Source organism: Cucumis sativus, chromosome 2 (genome assembly GCF_000004075.3).
Source record: "Cucumis sativus cultivar 9930 chromosome 2, Cucumber_9930_V3, whole genome shotgun sequence".
Classification (NCBI taxonomy): domain Eukaryota; kingdom Viridiplantae; phylum Streptophyta; class Magnoliopsida; order Cucurbitales; family Cucurbitaceae; genus Cucumis; species Cucumis sativus.
Window position 1 is genome coordinate 22,769,833 of NC_026656.2, and position 14,977 is coordinate 22,784,809.

At 33.6% G+C, this 14,977-nt stretch overlaps 1 protein-coding gene across 4 annotated transcripts; it reads right to left on the minus strand.

Moving 5' to 3' along the window:
* Positions 1-1,993: 1,993 nt before the first annotated feature.
* On the minus strand, positions 1,994-8,447 carry LOC105434683 (protein NUCLEAR FUSION DEFECTIVE 6, chloroplastic/mitochondrial). Of its 4 annotated transcripts, none has more exons than XR_968795.2 (4): positions 8,126-8,423; positions 7,813-7,934; positions 3,877-3,930; positions 1,994-2,380 (listed from the first exon to the last, which is right to left on the minus strand). XR_968795.2 is itself a non-coding variant. In XM_011651671.2 (3 exons), exons 1-3 carry the CDS (start codon positions 8,272-8,274, stop codon positions 2,361-2,363), a joined length of 291 nt encoding a protein of 96 aa, XP_011649973.1. In that variant the 5' UTR covers positions 8,275-8,447; the 3' UTR covers positions 1,994-2,360. The 4 variants fall into 4 exon arrangements, 2 of the variants coding, with proteins under 2 accessions (XP_011649973.1, XP_011649972.1); XR_968794.2 differs by lacking the exon at positions 1,994-2,380 and adding an exon at positions 3,185-3,529; XM_011651671.2 differs by lacking the exon at positions 3,877-3,930 and having other exon boundaries at positions 8,126-8,447.
* Positions 8,448-14,977: the final 6,530 nt, after the last annotated feature.

Consider the following 14,977-nt stretch of genomic DNA (forward strand, 5'->3'; position numbering starts at 1 on the left):
TATACTTGCGTAATTTCCAAATATCTTTTGAAAAAAATGGCACTTTCTAATTAAATAATATGTATTCTAACTATTCATTTATAAAATAATCTATTTTACACAAATCTTTAAACGAAAATTATAAACATTTATAAAAAGTCTAATCAAATCTAAATTTTAAACTTATTTTCACGAAAAGGTTTAAAAGAAAATGTATTACTCAAAAATATTTTGTTTTTAATTCAATTAATAATATTTTTATTCCTTTGTTTTATTTAAATAATGTAATTACGATTTTGATTTTTTTTAATTATAGTTTTAATTTAACTTTCACAATACATTTTTATATTAACTTTTATAATAAGTAAAAAATAAATAGTAAATTTAGAGATTTCATAATATATTATCTCAAAATTTATATTTTATTTTAATTATAATTTAAAATAAAATTATACTTTTTTTAATGTAAGTGTGAAATTATATATTTCAACCCATGCACAATTACTCTAAAAGCAAATGATTCAATAAAATAAATATTATAATTATATTAATTTTGTTAAAAATGTCATTCGATATTATCATTAATGAGTACTTGAACAAATATCTAATCATATTTTGTAAATATTCAAAAGTTCTCTACATTTGTCAAAAGTTAATTTAAATTTTAATCCTACCTTATGAATATTTTTTTTATATATTTTTACTAAAGAAAATATGCACAAGGCTTTGAAACTGCATTTTTTTAATTTGCATTTATAACGAGTTGTAGCTTGAGGTCCTAAAGGAAAATAATTATTTGCATGACCACGTATTTTATAAATAATACTCATGTATTATAAAGAAACAATATTATATACATATATGTTTATATTTTTAAACATCAAAGTCCCTAGATCTCACACATTTTCTATCTCCACCGTGCAACCATTATCCTTCTTTAGATTACTCATGATTTTCTTCTTGTTTAATTCAATTGATCACATTTAGTTGTCATATCTGTTGCATTAAGAAAAATACATCATCTCGTTCACTAACAACAATTATTACTCTTGCAACAAAATTAAAAGTACTATGCAATAAAAATCTTTGATTCCCTCAAAAAAATGATAAAGACCATTTTATTTGTCAACATTACCAAGTTCAAATTTTATTTATATCTTAGTAACTATCGTACACAAATTTAAAGTACAATTTCTAAAATCTCAAAGAATTGCACCACATTATTCATCACATGTCTAGATCTCTCTCAACCCACTTTAATCGAACTTTTTTTCCTATTAAGAAAAGACACGAAGAAAACCAAGCAAATCATACCATCTATCCATTGTATAACAAAATATATATGAACCAATTTGGGTTAAGTTAATTTAGTGCATTTTAATTTCCACTAATAATTTCACATTGACTTTATAGATTATTTGACTAATTTTTTTTAAAAAAATTGAGTTAATTTAGGGCATTTTGGTTTGCACTAGTAGTTTCACTCTAACTTTATAGATATTTTACTATTTTCGATAAAATTTTCGAGCAATTTGTTTAGTTTGTTCAATGTTGGTGAAGGCCAATTTCAACATGAAACTTCCTACTCCTTTACAAAATTAGAACATGATTTGAGCGAAAACCAAACAAACAATATCTGTTCTCATGCTTTAAACTTGGCAAATCACTAACAAAACGTTCTCACATCTAGATTCTGATTTTGGTTATTATACCAATAATCCAATTGAAAGCCATGAAAGAGTTTCAGATAATCCAAGGCAAAACTAGTATGTTTCTAATGAAGAATCTGAATTTGAGGTACAAATAAGCAATGACTGACAAATTCAACATAGTTGTAACCCTTCATGCTAGAAAACAAAACAAAACAAGAGGCAGTCGGACAGCAAGAACTCAACATTGTAAAGACAAGTTTCCTAATGGACTTGAGGCCTCAACTGAAAAACAAAGTTGGCTAGCAGTATATATAGACTACAATGATCAATGAGGGAGCAATAGAAAAACCTGTGCTTTCTGGTTTGAAAATCTTCACTTTGATATTTTAACTAAGTTTAAAGACACTAGTATTCAACCACGCATCACTAGCACATATTTCAAGTCACTGATATCGAAGCTGATACAAAATACAAACCCATTTTTCCAGTAAGAAGACGAAGTTGTCAATTGCTCAATGAAATATTCAACGAAAAAATTAACATGATCACATACAATTGTTAACAATAAAAGGGTCCGAAATAGAGAATCAACACTAAAAATTAAAATTAAATCAGTCTTCAAATAACAATAATCCATAGCCATTCATCGGAAGCTCTTCTTCACAAACCACCATTTGGAGCATGGAAGCTTCTACTTAATAGACGTCACCATCAGTATAGTTCTTCTTGTCACTTATCATCATTGCATGCTGATGAACACAAGTGACCAGTGTGTTACTAATGACAGTTTGATATTTTAATCAAAACAAGAAATAATTTGGTAGCTGATGAGCATGCTCATCAAAGAGATGTGTAGACTGACATTTTCCAAGTTTGAACTTGAAAAAATGGAAATTTAGGACCGAACTTTGGGTCATGGAAACTACAAAACATTCATTCTAGTTGGAAGCAAAGGATGTTTCAGTGTATCATTCTGTTAGATCCCCAGTCCTTCATACATATAAAAGAAAGGGTAAAAAGGGGAAACTCACGAAATAGCCAAGGGAAAGCTGAGAGAGGGAAAGAAACACCTATTAGCCCACTAGAGACATGGATATAAATAAGGAATATTTTGGGTATGAAAACTAGGTCTGGATTTCGGTGAAAGCTGCTATAGGCTTTTAGGAGAAGTTGCCGGCCATTCTCGAAGGAGCTGGATTTTTCTTTTACTATTCCTATCATTTGGGTTACCTATATTACTTGTTATTTTTTATTCTTGTTTGTCTATGAATCTTGTATCATTTTATTAATATACTACTACAGAGTATTGTCTCTATTTAGTCCTTTTGTTGAGATCTTTCTTAATTTCAGGTTTAGAATCTTTACACATTCGTAAAGAAGACTTCAACTTTCCACGGACTACTTCAAACTTCTTTCCATGCTACTTATGGACAGAAATATATGAATTTGTAACTTCCATCTTTATGAAGTTGTGCAAATGAAAAGATAACAACAAAACAACAGAACCCAAATACTTGATTAACAAAGTAAATTTTGCAAAACAATATTTAAACTATGTAGAAGTCAAATTTATTCTACAACGATCTAGTAGGCTGTAGTCTGATATAGTTGCAGAATAAAATTGAATATATAATCTTTCAACATGTTAAAAACAATCATCTACAAACGAAGTGAACGAAATAGAGTATCATAGTTTATTATTCCATTCCAAATACAATCATCTCATTTAACCTATTGATGGAACCCTCTCGAGATGTTTTCTTTTTCTTTCTTTACTTTGTCTTGGGGGTGGACCAAGGGGGGTAAGGTAGCATCGCTAGGGCTTAAAAGTGGAAACTCAAGAAACAATACAAGTCATTTCTTCCTGCTTCTCGATCTTCATCTAGTCTTGTCTTTGCCTACATTGAAAACAGGGGAATGTGCTTTTTTAATTTACAATTTGAATCAGAAATGGAAGGCTTTTGCATAAATGACTCATTCTAGTAATAGAACAAAAAGATTTAAAACATCCGAGTTCAGCAAAAGGACTTGAACTCTGATCGACAAATGGTAATGAGAGGTGGAGGAAAGAGAATGAATCAATCTTGTCTGTTAAGCTTGTTTGCATCCTAGTTTGAAGAGTATAAGCTTGATGTAATAACTTGTCCAATAGTGGGGAAATGACTGAGTTTGTTGTGCACACATGTTATTATACAATTTCGTTCAATTTTATCATTTCTATATGAGTTTACAGGCACCAACTCACCAGAGCAACAAGAAGGCAAGAAGCATCAATGGGCCTATAAAGTGTGCTAGCTACCTAATTCAAGAGTAAAAAATCCACTAGTTAGACAGCCTAGAAGCAGATCCACTTCTCCTTTCAAAACAAAAAAAATAAAGAAACTTATGGAACCGGATCAGGTATCTCTATGTTTACAAGTTTTATATCGAGTGGAGAAACAAGAAATAGTCATTCATAAGAATAAAGCTTGAGAAATGTGTTAAGATTCTCAACCTGAAACACAGAAAAATTCCAACAATGGCAAGACAGACCAACTATGATCACGTGATGAACAGAAAGTAAATGCACGAAAGCAATAAGAAATTATAAACCCAGCTCCTTCGAGAAGGCTGGAAACCTCTCCTAAAAAGCCTACAGCAGCTTTCTTTTATAAGTGTGGAGGATTGGGGGTTAGCTGCTCGGCTTGAATTGCACCTTGTCCTCAAGGTGGAAGGAGGTAAATTGTTGATTCATTAAGTATATTGATTCCTAGGTGGCTTCACTATCCGGCAGTCCCTTCCATTTTACCAACCATTCGTTTGCTACAATCTCCTCATTCCATCTTACCTCCATTACTGATTTCGGCCTCAACTGCAACTCGAACTCTTCGACCAACATTGGGAGAATATGCTGGACCCATTGAGTTTGTCCTAACTTTAGTTTCAGTTGTCACATAAAGAACATTATGGATGGTTGCCTCCGAGGGTAACTCAAGGTGATAGGCCACTTCTCCTATCCTCTCCATAATTTGGTAGGGCCCAGAGAACTTCGGTGAGAGTTTCTCACTTCCTCTTTTTTGCTAAGGATCATTGCTGGTATGGTCTCAACTTCAGATACACCTCCTCTCCCACTTGGAAGTTCAACTCTCTCCAGCGTAGGTCAGCTTGTTTTTTCATCCGATTCTGGGCAATTACTAGGTTCTCCTTCAAGGCATTAATTATCATATACCTCTCTTTCAATTGCTGATCAGCACAGTTATTGGTTGTCTTCCTTTCACAGTATGAAATAAGGGGAGGTGAGGGCCTACCATACACTACTTGATTTATCGTCCCATTTTTCACATTCTGGGTTTGGGCCTTAGATGCCTCCGGCCCACGACCACCCCATTCACTTAGGGCCAACTTAATTGCTAAATCCCTATAACTCATCAATTGGGCTTCTCGCATACAATCTTCCAAGGTGACTGGATGGCGACTCTTCACTTTGACTTGAAGAGTGGTCTCCAACCCTGTGAAGAACACATCAATCAGAACACTCTCCGGCCTCTGCCATCTCCGGCAAGGGCGCGGAATAGTTCAGAAACTTGCTTAATCGGTATGAGACAGGCACCCAAACTATCTTCACCAGGAGCCTTAAAGTGTTTGAACATCCTCCTCTTGAGATCTTCCCACAACGTAATCTTCTTTTGAGTGTTAGTCGAACGAAACCAATCAACCTCGTCTTATGCAAAGCTGACGACTGCTACCTTCACCTTCTCCTCGTCAGCCAACTCATTGATGTCAAAATAGTGTTTGGCCCTATAGACCCATGATTCCGGGTTTACGCCAATGAAAACAAGTATCTCCAACTTCTTATATTTACTTCTATCCAATGGACCTCCGGTGAGAACCGAAGTCGTGTCTGTTTCTTTGACCTTTTGTTTCATTTTTAGTCCAGACCCATCTGAGGCACGAGATTCTTCCCTATGTTTAGTAAGGCTGCTCTCCTTCACTTTTTCTGTCAGTTTCTCTATACTCTTATGCAGACCAGGCATCACTTCCTTCAATCCCAAAATCTCTTTCTCACTCGTTTCATATCTCTCCTCCCACAGTTTCTATGTCATTGCTCGTGTCTTCCCCAGGATGTTTGTGGCTTTGATACCAATTTGTTAGGACTCTTCCCCTGCACATAGAAAATCCCAACAACAATACAAAAACAGAGATGATACTCTGTAGATATTTATATATATCTATCAATCAGAAAGTGCTCACAATGATAATCGAGAACAAAAGAGAACAAGAACAACAAGATAAGAAAAATGAAAATGATAGTAAAGGACTCCCAGCAATTCGAAAAGTTGGCTGTCTCCCTAAAAGCTCTCACAACAGTTTTTCCAAAAATAAAACCTACTTCATCAATCCCTAAAAGCATTGCTTAAGTAACTCCATTTCCTTGATGGGACCCTCCAGGATATTCGTTTCATTTATTTCTATTGGTTGTGTTGTCTTCTTGAACATTCTCTTTTTTACCCTTGCATTTGTAGTTATGTATGATAGAAGGTCTAACACATTGACCAATTGGGCTTCCTTCATACACTCTCATCCAAGTTCTTCAGTTGACGACTTACCATTTCCAACTACAAATCAGGCTCCACCCCCGTCAAAAAAGCATCCATTAGAAGTAGAACCCTTTCCGCCATATCTGGTAGGGGTGTAGAATAGTTCAGAAATTTTTTTAATTTGTACACGTGTTGTCTAGCATGATTTTGATTAACCGAGCCCCAAGGCTCCCTTCGTCAGTAGGTTGAAACTGATCAAAGATTCTCTGTTTCAAATCTTCCTATGATGTTACCTTTTTCCGATTGTTACTCCAGCGAAACCAATTTACTTCATCTCAAGTGAAGCTAACCACCTCTACCTTGACCTTCTCGTTATCCACTAAGTCATTTATCTCAAAAATAAAAATGTTCAGCCCTGTATACCCACGATTCTGGATTCACACCAGTGAAGATCGACATTTCTAACTTCTTACACTTGCTCACCCGTTCCATGTTCAGCTGTCAAACCAACTTCCATCACCTAAATTTCTCCTTTCATTTTGAGCACTGAAGCATCGGACGTCCCTGATTCCTCTTTTCTCCAACTAGCAGTATTCTCTTTCATGTCATCCACTAGTTGATCCACACTATTCTTTAGCCCGAGTATGATTTCCTTCAAGTCCATAATTTCCCTTTCACTGGACTCCTTCTCTCTTCAAGTTGTTTTTTAGCAATAGATCTTGTTCTCCTTAGGATGTTGAAGATCTAATACCAATTTGTTAAGATTCTCAACCTAAAACTAAAAAAAATCCCAACAATGGCAAAACAAAAACAGTACTTTGTTGTAATATATTGATTATGATAACCAAAATGCTCAACAAACCAACTACGATCACATGATGAATAGAAAGTAAATGCAAAAAAGTAATAAGAAATAATAAACCCAGCTCCTTCGAGAAGGCTGGAAACCGCTCCTAAAAAGCCTACAACAGCTTTCACCAAAATCAAGACTTAATCCGTCAATCCCAAAACATTCCCTGTTTATACCCACATACAAGGTGAGCTGTCCGGTGCTTCTTTCCTCTCCCATCAGCTCTCCCTTTGAATTATTCTATGAATTTCCCTTCCTGCCTTTTCTTTTATAAGTGTGGAGGATTGGGGGTCCAACAAAGTGATCGCAAAACTAGCGCAATACATAAAATGCTTATGAAAGTTTATAAGTTACTAACATATTTATACACATCAGTACTTAAATTAAGCAAAAAGAAAGCGTTTCATGGTGTAGCTTCTTATGATTCAAACACATTAACTACCTTAATCATAGAATACAAGCATAGACATTTCATCCGCCAGAAACATCAGATCACTGTGGCTAATGTGACCCCTAAACCTAAATATAGATATCACTATTTCAAAATATAGTTTATCATTATTCTCAAACTTGACTTTTCCTGATTCATGAAAATAATTATAAAGCTAAAATTCATCCAACAAAAAACAAATGCAAATAGAAAATCAGCTTCCAGAAAATTATCAACTCTTTCTTGTCCACGGAAGAATTCATTCTGAAATTATGGATATGGTCTAAATTCCAAACTATACAAATACATCATATTGTCCTTCTCTCTTTCGATGTAGCTCATAACAGATCAAGAAAGTAAAGAATTAAATTATCAGTTATGCACCTTCGGGGAGCCAACCACAGCTGTGGCGTGAGATAGAGAGCATTGAAGTCATCAAAGCTGAGGACGACACAGAGTGAAATGGCATCATTGACTCCAAACAGAAGCTCATCTCAGGCGCACACCTTCAAGCAAAATAGATTACCTTATTTTACTGAAACGTTTCACAACTAAAACACTGAAGAGAGAAATAAAGATGAAGATTGAACACTGTTTTCGTTGTTCTACTTTTGGGGAGAACAAGAAAAACTCAAAGAGCTCTAGATTCAGAAACTTTTCGCACTTAAAACGGACGCAAAAGCATTAAGCAACGAACCTGAAAGTACGATGAGAGAGGGGTTTGTTAGTTGCCATACGAAAGGGAGAGGATGGTGAGGGCTTGGGTTGAGAACCGATGTGAGCAGCAGCACGGCGTGCCGAACCGGAGAATGACCGGAAAGCAGACCGAGCACCAATTGAGGCCATTGATTATGAGAAGAAATGATAGATTCTGAAGGTTGTTCGTCTTGGCTTCGGAATATGAACAAGAGAGAACTAACTCTTGCTTCTTGGCTGGCTGCTGAGTGAGGGCTAGAGCTAAAACCCTGCTTTGGGTCTAAGGGGGTTTTACAATGGTTTTATTTTTTGGGATGAATATTGTACGCCTTAAAACTAATTAGAGAAATACGGTGGATTCACTCTTGTGTCATGATTTGAAAACCCCACCTCTTATCTTTCTTTTATTTATTTTAATTTGTAATTAATATTTCACCATTTTTAAAACTGGTAAAATAAATTAAAATACTTACAAACTATAGCAATGTGATCAATAGAAACATATTAGTATCTATTAATGTCTATTATCGATAGAATCTGAAATTTTTTCTATATTTTGTCATATTTGTTGTTTTTTACAATTCCTCGTTAATCTAACTAAATATTTAATTTAAGTCAATATGTATTGAAATTTTCTCTTTTTTTTATTATGTCTTCCTAAACCTTTCTTGGTTGTCGTGTTTCGTTGACCAACGACACCAAAAAATTGGTTAAGGTGACGCTTAAGTTAACTTAGGACTTAAGGAGTTAACTAAGTGCACAATTAATTCTATGCGATAAGTCATATGTCATGATCACTATATATGAAATACTCACTATGTACCTCTTTATCGTGTAACTACTAAGTCCTTGTTGAGTATAAGTTGTCCTACTGCTTGTTCAAGTATAAGTGAAGCATTAGGTTTATCTGGGTGATCCAGAATCGAACACATGCTATCAAAATTTAGTTCTAAAATCTACTCATCAATTGGCGGTATAAAATAATTCATTAAATGAAGTATAAAAGAATCAGAACCATGATTAAAACTACTTATGTACGTTTAGAGAATCTGCAAAGGAGAATAAATGGATGTAAGATGAAGATGCAGACTAACTTGTATGCGAGAAAAAGATGAAGGAAGGTCTATGCACTATTAGGTGATTAAGCAATGTGAGAGCTTCGATGCAATATAGCTTGCTTAACCAACTCATGATTAAGGCAAGCTTCTCTCAAAGTTTTTATACGCCACAATTGCCCTCTTGGTAGTTGGCGATATACGCTGGCCATTCATAGCTCAACTAACGCAACAAGAATTATAAGTTAAACTTCTTATCGAGAACTTATCACAAACCTAACTACTAATAACATATTGACAAGTGAGAAGTCAAGAAATGATGAATTGAAAAAGTATAAACATGTAATATATATAAAGAAGGCAGGCTTTAGGCCATTGTACATGATATGAACAACATATATTACAAAGAAGTTTAAAAATGGAGAAAAAAGAGAATGGAAAATATTAGAAGTTAGGGGACAACGAGAGTATGGATTCTTCCCCACTCAAGAGCCAAGCACTCACTTTAATAACTGATCGAAGAAGAAGAAAAAAAAACTTTTACAACTCTAGGGATTGGCCTATTCAGGCCTTTGGCCGATCTATTTAGACGTCTGGTCGTCTTGGCCCATACAAACCTTTATTCTCTTTGATGAAGAAGGAGATCTTTTATAGGCAGCTTTTGGCGGGGAAACCTATGTTCTTCTGAACATTTATGTGTTGTACGTCGAAAGTTGTCTATAGCATGTCACATCATCTCCAATTGTCATTTTTTTTGTTTAGCAAACCACTTCTCGCTTTGTGGTTTAGTCTTCTCGCCTATTATTCTTGCGAGAGGCTCTGTGATTTGCTAACTTCTTCTTTTGTTCATAGTCTTGCATTTAGACACACTAAAAACTACGTAAAACAGGCATAATGCATATGTAAAGTATATTCCTGATCAACACTTTTGAATTTGCAATAAAGTTACACGTTTTGATCCTCTTTTTATACGTTTTAGCCTCGTTATTCTAATAAAAAGGCTATAGTAACTTGTACTAGAAGTTATGACTTCCATTTGTCACTGATTTATGAAAATTTAGAATTATACTTTTAATAGGAATTTATTTTAAAATATAACAAACCGTCAAAATATTGACATTATATGGAACAATTTCAAAAACAAAAAAATAGTCAACATGCTATCAATTGGCCATTGGTGAGATACGCTTAATTCATTATACACGATCGTGTAGAAAATGATATTCAATCATGTACCAAATTTAAATGATCTTGGTTTAAGATTGTGTACCTGAAGGGATAAGAGCTCTACAGAGTGGAATAATTAAACAGAACTATTACTCATTTTAATTGAGATTTAAAAATACTAGTACATTAGCAAAAGAAAAAATTCTGATGGTTAAACATGCTTTAAAAAAATTACAGATAACAGAAAAAATATATAGAGAACAAGAAATAACACTTACTCTCATTGAGGACTCTCAAACACCAATATTAATATTGGGGCACCACCACTTGAAGACTTCCTATTCTCTTATAATGGAAATTTGGTTTGTGGAAACCAAAATTAGATTGAAAATTTTGTAAAGAAGAATCTATTTTAGGAGAGTTCAACCAAGTTCTGTCTTACCTTTCTCTTCTTCATCCTAAAGAGAAGGGAGACTCTAGGATAGATGGGAAAATAACTCCATGCGAGTTATTATTTTAATTAGATTATATTAGATTAAATTAAATAATAGTTATTTTTCATAAATATAATAAAACATCAGAATATTTACGGCTTATGTAACAAAATCAAAAAGCTCATGAAGTCTACCATTTTTTAAAAATATTTCAGTTTACCCTTCATTTTCATTTCTTTCTTCTCTTCTTTTTCTGCAATTTTTCTTACCTTTCCATCGTCTTTATTCTCTTCTTCTTCTAAAAAATAGTTGTTCCTTGACCGCTATTTGAGGTGGAGAAAATATTGAAAACGTGAGCTACAACTCAGTGAGTGACAAGTTTTTAGAAGTAAAAACTCATAAAACATGCTCTCAAGAATGTTTAAAGCATCAATAATGAAATAATAATTAAAACGTTATAATCACATATTACTATAAATCACGAGTATTTGCCTACAAACTTGTACAATATAAGAGTCATGCATCAATAGCTTGCACATGATCAAGGAATCATGCGGCCAAACTGAGCTCACTCACATTTAGTACCTAACACAATAGCATCCTTCATCCAACCAACCATGGTAGAATACTAAATACACGACCAAGAATAACTTATACATGATCTGTATCCACAAGAAAACCTGCAACCAGTCTAAGCTCATGTATATTTAGTACCTACCACAATAGCAACCTCCATCCAACCAACCATGGTAGAATACTAAATACACAATCGAGAATAGCTCACACGTGATCCATATCCATAAAAGAAAACATGCGGTCAGACTGAGCTCACACATATTTAATATCTGTCACAGTAGCAACCTCCATATCCACTCTTCTATGTGCACATAGAGCCATCCACCATGGGTTAAGCTAGGTCCAAAGCCAAATCACAATCCTTCATCCATGTTGCTTTTGTTCTGAATTTAGGTTTGGAGATTGAGTATGGTTAGTGTTGTGTTTAATTCATTTATAGTCTTATTGCATGGGTTTGCGCGAGTGAGATGTGTAAGTTAAATTCATATCCCAAACCTCTCTATACGGTGAATCATGGTTATTGCATGTGAGATGCTCAATATGTCTCTAGGTTAGAGTTATGCAATAAAAAGATACAAGTTCTGGTCCTTGCGTAGTTACTAAATCCTTGTTGAGTGCAAGTTTTTCTATCGCTTGTCCAAGTGTAATCGAAACGATAGGTTTCCTAGGTAAGCTAGAGTCAAACATAGGAAATTGCTATCTAATTTTAGTTAAAAGCTTACTTCTTTATCTAGGCAGTATAAAATATCTGTACAATATAAAGTAAATGTGTATCTAAGGGATAATCCTAATAATTACACTAGAGACTCTGTAAAAGGAGGTCACAATGATGACAAGATGGGGAAAGAGTCAAACATGTGGAAACCTTGATGCGATTGAGATTAATTAGCTACTTCTAATTAAGGAGACCACCTTCCAGTGCTTTACACGCTACACTTGCTCGCCTCTTGGGATAAAAATGATAGAGCTTAGTCAAGTGATAGCTATCTAGAAGTGGTTACTTATAAGACTTATATTACCTCTCTTTTATTCGACGCCAAGTCACCCCACTTGTTCTTCTTTTGGGACACAAGTGATGGAGGTTTAATCGCTAAGGTGGAGTATGTCTCCAAGCTAGCTATATTCTTGCTACTTACACTCTCAAGTAGTTGACGGTAGAACAACCTCACCCAAAACCAAACTAAAGTAAAAGTAAATAAAGATGATGATCACCGACAATTGAATTTGAAACCATTATTAAGCGGTCTTGCAATACTCTTTGAGGATACTATCCTACACCTACACATGAAAGTGCCCCTTCAATTAAACATTGGCATAAGCTTTTTCACTAGTTTCATATTTAGTCTGTTTCCCTCAAATAGTCTGACTCCCTCCAACATTTTATTATGTCATATCTTTTATATATGAAAGGAAGCCTAAATTTATCATGCTTAATGCCTATTATGATAATCATCTGCAAAATGTGGTTGCATTATGAACTTTGTAGATTTCTAGATTTAATACGTTCATTTGGTCCTGCAGACGATCGAATTATTGCTTCAAGAATCAGTTTTACTGTTAATATACCTAAACTGAAACTTATAAGACAGTATTGTGATGATTTCTAGGTTCCAGATTGCTTTTGAGGTTGGCCACTAGGAGGTTTTCCAAATTCTTCTTAACTCTGGTATGTGGATTTGCTGTCTCTTTTCTTTCCTTCCAATGCCTACTAATTCTAAACTAGGGTAATTCTTGTTGTACATCTTGTGCTCTATGTACTGCACTGTTGTTTAAACATTTCGTATTAAATCCATGCAAAAAATTTATTTCTTTGGTAAACTTAGATGATTAGTAAGTACAAGAGGTGTAATTTATTTAAGTATTGCTTTTCCTTTAATCCCAGCTTTCAAAATTAATCAGTTTGGTCCATTTTCGATATTTTTGTTCGTAACAAATGGGCATAACATGCTATAAAGTCACATATGTTATTGGGTGACAAAATATGAGAAAAACAAGGGTAAAAAAAGTTTCAGAGATCAAAATGAGAGTTCATATTAATGTATTTATCAATTTTTTTTTGCATCAACTAATTCTGACAAGAGTTGTTTATAATGTTTTGGATCTTGGACAATCTAACCTCTTCTTTTTAATTCTGATTATATTGGACTTGGATTTCTTATCATTTTGCTTCAACGTGAAAAAGGGATTCAAGCCGAGTTGGTTCTTGAGACCATTTCTAGGAAAGAAAGCAAGAATAGTGTATGTGTAATGGGGATTATTTGAACATATCTTTTCTCACTAATTGACAAAAATCAATTTAGGTCATCCCAATTCCAAACCCATTCAGCTTGGGTATTGTAATTATTCTGGTTTTTGCATGAACCAGAATATCTCTTTTCCTGAGTACCTACTTCTTATTTACATTTTGCACCTCCACCCAATAAAAAAGTTGAAAACAACTTGGGGAAACTTTTAGGGGTATTAAATATTTTCCATTCTGGTTTATTCTTGCCATATTTTGTTGTGGTTTGAGGACAAGTTTTTTATAAGGAAATATCTAGCTAAATGTGGATGCTTTTTTAAGTAAAAATACTTCTTGAATCTTCATCCCTATCACCCACTTTTGTTTTCTTTATATTTATAGGTAAATTGATTGGATATTGTTTTACCTACTTAGTCCATTGAGAAAGGAAAAGAGAATATATAATGGTTGTGAGTTTTCCCAATGGTTCTTGTTTTGTGTTGTTTCTTTTAGGTGAAATATGATGGTGTTTTTTTGTTGTTTAGGATACTAGTCCAGTCATCTATGGATTAGATTGTCTATTGCTTGTTTTGAATCCTGACCTAATGTAATGATTTTGTTTTTGTTTATCATTTATATGATTTATCATTGAAGGGCTTGATGATGAACACTAATGGAATCCTGAACTCGTGGATGTAGTTGAAATCTCTCTAAAGAAAAATCCAAAGCTAGAGAATGGAGCTTTTCGACTGAATCCATCATGATGACGGAAAAGAATTGTACGAAAGTTTTGTTGGAACATACTTAATTTTGATGATTATATCAAATATTTTGAATGAATATAGTGCTATTTTTTTTTTTATGTTAGAAATTTTAACATTTTCATTATAATTATTATTGTAGATTTTGTTGAAATGTGAATTACATCTTTCTTCGCGTAGGCAAACGACTTTTATACATATGTATATGGTTATAATTTGATTTTAAAATATTATTTGCAAAACAAATTGGTCCATTAACACTAAAATTCATGCTCATTATGATGAATAATGACGTCCTTCCATAACATATCCAAAATAGCTATAGAACATCTTTTATAACTTTTTTTTTATTGCTATAAAAAAATTTTATTAATATTTTTTTAAAATATAATTGAATGTTTCTATAACATTGAATTAAAGCTATCATATATCAACTTTCTATGGTGCTATTAATAGCTCTTCAAAAACGCTATTGAAAGTCAAATACCTTCAATAACATCGACTACAACACCATGTACAAAATGCTTCAAAAACAATTTTATAGCATTTTCTCAATATCATTAAAAATGCCATTGAAACGATTTGATAGTGGTTTCCATTACAATAAAAAACGCTATCAAAACTTTTTAATAGTGTTTT